The sequence below is a fragment of the Arachis duranensis genome, chromosome 6, assembly GCF_000817695.3.
Source record: "Arachis duranensis cultivar V14167 chromosome 6, aradu.V14167.gnm2.J7QH, whole genome shotgun sequence".
In the NCBI taxonomy this organism is placed as follows: Eukaryota; Viridiplantae; Streptophyta; class Magnoliopsida; order Fabales; family Fabaceae; genus Arachis; species Arachis duranensis.
The window spans coordinates 105,135,009-105,141,030 of NC_029777.3; the positions used below are offsets into that span (position 1 = coordinate 105,135,009).

General features: G+C 39.9%; 1 protein-coding gene across 1 annotated transcript; it reads right to left on the bottom strand.

Annotated features, from left to right (window-relative positions):
• Window positions 1–3,345: 3,345 nt before the first annotated feature.
• Window positions 3,346–4,536, bottom strand: LOC107495403 (uncharacterized). Its single transcript, XM_016116552.1, has 2 exons — window positions 4,376–4,536; window positions 3,346–4,138 (listed from the first exon to the last, which is right to left on the bottom strand). The coding sequence occupies exons 1-2, from the start codon at window positions 4,534–4,536 to the stop codon at window positions 3,346–3,348; spliced, it is 954 nt and encodes a 317-aa protein (XP_015972038.1).
• Window positions 4,537–6,022: the final 1,486 nt, after the last annotated feature.

A 6,022-nucleotide genomic window follows, 5' to 3' on the forward strand; every position in this document is an offset into this window, starting at 1 on the left:
CCTATTATGATTACCAAGAAGCATGGAACCATATTTTATTCCTATCACCAAGTCCCCATTCTTGGTTCATATGGTTCAGGAAGGGGATATCATTACAATTTCCCAAATGGTTCCAATCATGGTTCCAGAATTTCGGACCAATAGAAGCCTTCTTCCCGAAAGAAGCCAGCATGGCGTATGAATACTTCAAAAGCAAGTCATCATTTCTACAAGAGTACAAATTCATTTCCTTTATAGCAGCTATGGGAATAAGCTGGATTATGACTTGGGAATATGATTCAGCAGCATATGAGGAATGTGCAAGCATACAATATTTAGTAAGAATAATAAAAATTAAGTGGTGGAACAAATATGATATAAATCTGCTAAGTAAAAGAGCTATTGATCAATGGTTAACAACATCACAAAAGCGTCCGGCAATAACAGCCTCAAGCACCAACAATGAACAAATAGCGTATAAGAAAGAAACTCAATTCTTAGCACAGAAGAGACAAATTATGGCAGCATTAGCCGCAGCAACTTCAGAAGAAGATATTCAAAACTCTTTACAAGCAATACAGACCGTGCCTCTTGGAGAAGATGAAGAGGTCCAATCCAGCCCAGCTTATTATTATCAAGACTCACAAGATCCATTTGAGATGTAACAAAGTAATGTATGTGTAAAAGCCCAATCATGTGTATGTGTAAAAGCCCAATCATGAAAAAAAAAAGGGTAAAAAGTAAAAAGTAAAAAAGTAAAAAGTAAATGTTGGCAAACAGTAAAAGCAAACAGTGAATGTCGGCAAACAGTAAAAGCAAACAGTAAATGTCGGCAAACAGTAAAAGCAAACAGTACTGTCGGCAAATAGTACCCAAATAGTCACCATTTTGGGTCTATAAATACCAAAGCCCTCACTCATTTAAGGGCATCAAAAACTTGAAAGTTCTACAAATCTCTCTACTCTTATATCTTCTTACATTCTCTAAATTTTTGTAATCATCTTCAAGAATTGTATCAACTTTGCAAGCAATAATAGTACAAGTCCATTTCTGTAAGCTTTATTCATCCTTTAAATCTCTTTATTATTGTATTCTATTTTCTTTAAATATAATGTCATTACTGCATAAAAAGCTTAAATCTTTAAAGTTTCTTAGAAGAAATATGAAAATGAGAAGATTAGCCTTAGCAAGAAGATACATAGAAATAATAGCTGAATCTTCTGAATTAAGTCAAGAAATAAAAAAATTAGATAAAAAAATAATCAAGATGAGAAATATGTTAAGAAATATTAAAGTAGTAAGATCCGTAAAAAGCTTAAAAGAAAACATTAAGAATAAAAGGATTTACCATGTTCGTAAATTGCATTATATTCATAGACAAAATATGATAACTTTTCAACAAATGGGTCAACCATTAATACAAGCTCAACTTGGAGTGATTTTGAGATTGGTTAGAGAGAGAAAATTCTAGAGAGAGGTTAGAGCAACTTGAGAGCAGGTCTGAGGTATCTGAGTGCCGACCTCCGGCGGGATATCATGGCAGACGAAAGGAGCTTGTACCGACTGAACGGTGTTGCGCATATTGCCGGTGCCGTTGGTGACGAGGTAAGTTACTTTTTTTTTTAGCGTTAGCATTTGTTAATTAGAAAAATGGTATGTAAGTAGAGGAACAAGAATTTATAGATTAATCCCTATAGTTTGAACTTAGGCTTTGCATGTTAGGATGTTAGTTTAGTCGGTTTGGGTAGCATTTTTTTTCGTTAATTTCCAAATATGATTAATTAACTGAATTTAGTTTCCTTCAATGAATAATATTCTATGTGTTGTTGGTTTATTTTATGGAATTCTTATTGTTTAGGCTCATATGAGTCCATTTTTTTTATGATTTGTCCCTTTTTTATTTTTTACAATTATTTTTTGGAACATTTTTTTGTTTTAACTTGACAAAGTTTTATAGTTGTGCTTGTTATTTATTTTATTTTGGTTATTATATTTTTATGATATGAAGTATTATATTCGCTATTATAATATTTTTATAATTGTGGCTGTTATTTATTCTATTTAGTGTTATGTTATAATATTTTTATTCTATTGTGGTTGTTGTTTATTCTATTTACTACTCTTCAATGCTTGAGCCCAGTTCGCAGATGTATGCTGATCTCGGTACGGCGACGATGATTGTGGATTTAGATGATCAGATGGGTAGCTCACAGTTTTATGTAGAGTTCACTGCGATGATTGGGGATGATGCTGGCCTGTCCCATGTGCAGTTCGATGCCCCGCCTTACCATCCGCAGATGCCGGATGTGCAGTTCGATACCGCAGCTTACTACCCACATATGACAGAGATGCAGTCCCAGGCACCTGACTACCAGGGGCAGTATGTGGTGGATCTTAACGATCCTGCAGGTAGCCTGTTGGATACTTGGTTCACCATGGGAGGGACCCTCCAGTTTGCATTTGGGTTAGACCCTCCGGTTGATGATGCTGCACAGGAGGCGGCCCGACCGACAAGAGTCGGGCATCTCGCTCGCCGTGGGACGGGATCTCATCTGCTTGGTCCTTTTGATGCTGCCGCCCAGGATGATCGTGATGATTAGTCTATTGTATTGTATTTTTATTTTGGGTATGTGATTTAGCTACTTGTTAGTGACTTTATGTTTAATTATTATGGATGACTGTTATTTGGGATCTTCATTTACTACTATATGGCTAATGATATATCTATTTCATGACTATATGATCATTTGTATAAAGGAAGTCGATTTTTCCTTCATTTCATCAAATTGATTTAGTTCCGAGTATGTTAATACAAAGTAGCAAAGTGATAATCAACTACTTCAATTAAAGGTAACTAATAAACTGATAACAATTAAAGGACACTCTTAACACAAAGTAGCAAAGTCATAAGGACAAACAATAAACTGATAATTAGTAAACTGACACATAACCTAATACAAAGTCACTAAACTATGATAAACCTATATGCCGCTGGTAGAACCTCGCTGAGGGCGACCCCTTCGGGTGTGACCTGGCTGCCTGCACAGGCCAAACCTCTTCGGTCGACTGGTGTTAGCTTCGTCTATGTTGTTGCAATGTTGCGGATGTGGGTAGACCGTGGTCGTCTTTCTCTTGCCCATCTCGTGTTTGGGTTGGGAATGACAGTCGGACCGTCATACGGGGGCCAAAGCCCCTCTAGAATACAAGGTGCAAAGGACATCTGATACACCTTAAATACCTCAGACATGCTATAGACTTCATCGACGTAAGTAGCCCAATCTAGTTGTGACTGCACACAGCATGCGATGGCATGGCAACAGGGGTAGTGCAGCGCCTAGAAGTATCCACAATCGCAGGTGCGATCCCTTAGGGAAACCCAGTAGCTACCAACAAGAATTTGCCTGTGGGGGTAGTCTCTACCACTGTATAGTCAAGTTGATGCCTATCAAACACGGTCACAGTGAAGCACCTCGAATCCCTCAAGTTTCGTTCAATGGCCTTAATAAGTGCCTGGGAATACCGGTGGCCGAACCCTAACTGTGCCTCTGCTGTCTGCCCCAGATAACCAAACAACTCAGCCAGTCGAAGATAGGTTGACTTTACCAAGGATGTCACCGGTAGATTTCTTGTGCCCTTCAAAACAGAGTTCACGCACTCAAAAATGTTGGTCGTCATGTGACCATATCGTCTCCCCCCATCCTTGTGCTGTGTCCACCTCTCATACTCCATCCTGTTTACCCAATCACACAAAGCCGAGTTCTCTGTCCTCATTATATCAAACCAATAGTCAAATTCTGCTTCTGTCTTTGCATAAGCGGCATTTACCAGCCACCTCCTTGCATCCTGCCCCTTGAAAGTAAGGGCAAAATTTGTAGCAACATGCCAAATACAGAATGCCTGATAAGCATGGGGAGGTCGCCAACCACTTTCTGGTGCCTCCAGTGCAGCCTTGATGCCATTGTGTCGATCAGAAATCACGAGGATACCTTGCTCTGGAGTAACATGTCTTCTAAGGTTGGATAGAAAATATGACCAAGACTCTGCATTTTCCCCCTCCACGAGTGCAAACGCAACAGGCAATATATTCGAGTTTCCATCTTGAGCAATCGCCAACAACAACGTCCCTCCATACTTGCCATACAGGTGTGTTCCGTCGATACTGACAAGCGACTTACAGTGTCAGAATACCTCAATACATGGAGGGAATGTCCAGAACATGCGATGAAAGTAGACTCTATCTTCGTCAACCTGATCACCCACTCTAACCGGAGAGGTCTTCAGCAGAGCAACAGAACCGTCCATGGTGGATGTGACCCCAATAATCCAGCGGGGCAGATCACCATATGACTCCTCCCAATTGCCATAGATCTATGCTATTGCCTTCTACTTTGCCAACCACACCTTCCTATAACTAGGCCTGAAACCATATGTCGCCTCCGTTGCCTCTTGCAGCACCTTAATCGACACCGACGCATTAGTTCTAACCAATGGAAAGATCCTCGCACATATGACATGATAATCAAGCTGTTTGTGGTCGCTCGATATCGATGTGGCCATACACGTGTGTGGTCCGTTGTACCTCCCGACTTCCCATGTGCTCTTTCTTTTTCGCATGACTATATGAATCAACCACGTGCACCCGTTACCAAACTCCTTACATATCCCTTGGTATTTCAGATTATCTGACTGCATAACTCTGTACTCTACTCCACGCCGAATGTTGTAATCTTTTATACTGATGACAAGTCATCTTAGCCTAGTTTCACTAGTCTTTTTCTTTTGTTTTCACTTGAATTATGCACTTTCTTGAGCCATAAGCAAGCCAATTGGGTAGATTTTCATGCTTGCTTTGATTGAATCAACTATATATGAATTAATGCAAATTCATGAGGTTTTATGCTATAATTTGTGCATATTATGATAAATTGAATATCTCATGATTTTGGGCATAGCTTTGATGTGTTTGGTTGATTAATGATAGGTGAAGAAAGCTTGGAGAAAAGTGGAAGAAAGAAGGAACGGCTAGAAGCAAAGAGGGAGCAATGAAACAAGTGAAATTGAACCAAGAAACAGAAAGTTGGAGTTGAAGTTAGCCCTCAAACTTTGGCACAAACTTTTGGTGCAAAGTTAGCCTCAAAGTTAGCCCCCTAACTTGAAGGCTAACTTGAGAAAGTTGAAATTTCTTCCCAGGGTGGCCAAAGTTTGCGCCAACGTTAGCCCCCAAACTTGGAGGCTAACGTTGGCATGTCAATTTCTCCCAGGGGTGGCCAAAGTTTGCGCTCAAGTTTGACCCCAAACTTGGAGGCTAACTTTGGCATGACAATTTCTCACCCAGAAGAGCCAAAGTTTGCGCTAAAGTTTGCCCCCAAACTTAGAGGCTAACTTTGGCACCAATTGTGTTTAAGGAAAGGCCAAAGTTTGCGCTCAAGTTTGCCCCCAAACTTAGAGGCTAACTTTGGCACCAATTGTGTTTAAGGAAAGGCCAAAGTTTGCGCTCAAGTTTGCCCTCAAACTTAGAGGCTAACTTTGGCACCAATTGTGTTTAAGGAAAGGCCAAAGTTTGCGCTGAAGTTTGCCCCCAAACTTTGGCACAAACTTTGGCACCAGAAAAAATGGGCTTGCTGATATAAAAAGTTTGCCTCAAAGTTAGCCCCCAAACTTCAACTCAAACTTTGAATCCAACTTTTCAAAACTCAAATCCGGTTCACATGGTTCACTTGGGTTTCTCTCCAAACTTCAAGAGCAATTAACCAAGGCCTCTTTCAACCCAATTTCACTAAGAGCAAAGGCCCAACTCAAGGCTTGAAGATCAATTGAAGAAAGTGTATAAATAGGCTAGAATTCAAGTTAGTCGGGGAGCTCCCTTTTTCGGATTTTTCATAGAGCTTCCTTTTTGAGTTTTCAGAGAGTTTTCTTTTAGTGTGGGGAGCTTGAATGATCTTGACTTTCTGAGTTTAAGTGCTTTCATTTTCAATTACAATTGTCTTGGATCTTGGGGTAGAGAATTGAAGGAATTCTGTTTCAATCTCACCTTAGATCTCTC

Bases quoted from the DNA above. Each gene is read 5' to 3' on its own strand.
- LOC107495403 (XM_016116552.1), bottom strand. From the start codon at position 4,536: ATGGCCACATCGATATCGAGCGACCACAAACAGCTTGATTATCATGTC. The intron at 4,139-4,375 runs GTTGGCAAAGTA...GTCGCTTGTCAG, and splicing joins CCTAGTTATAGGAAGGTGTG to TATCGACGGAACACACCTGT.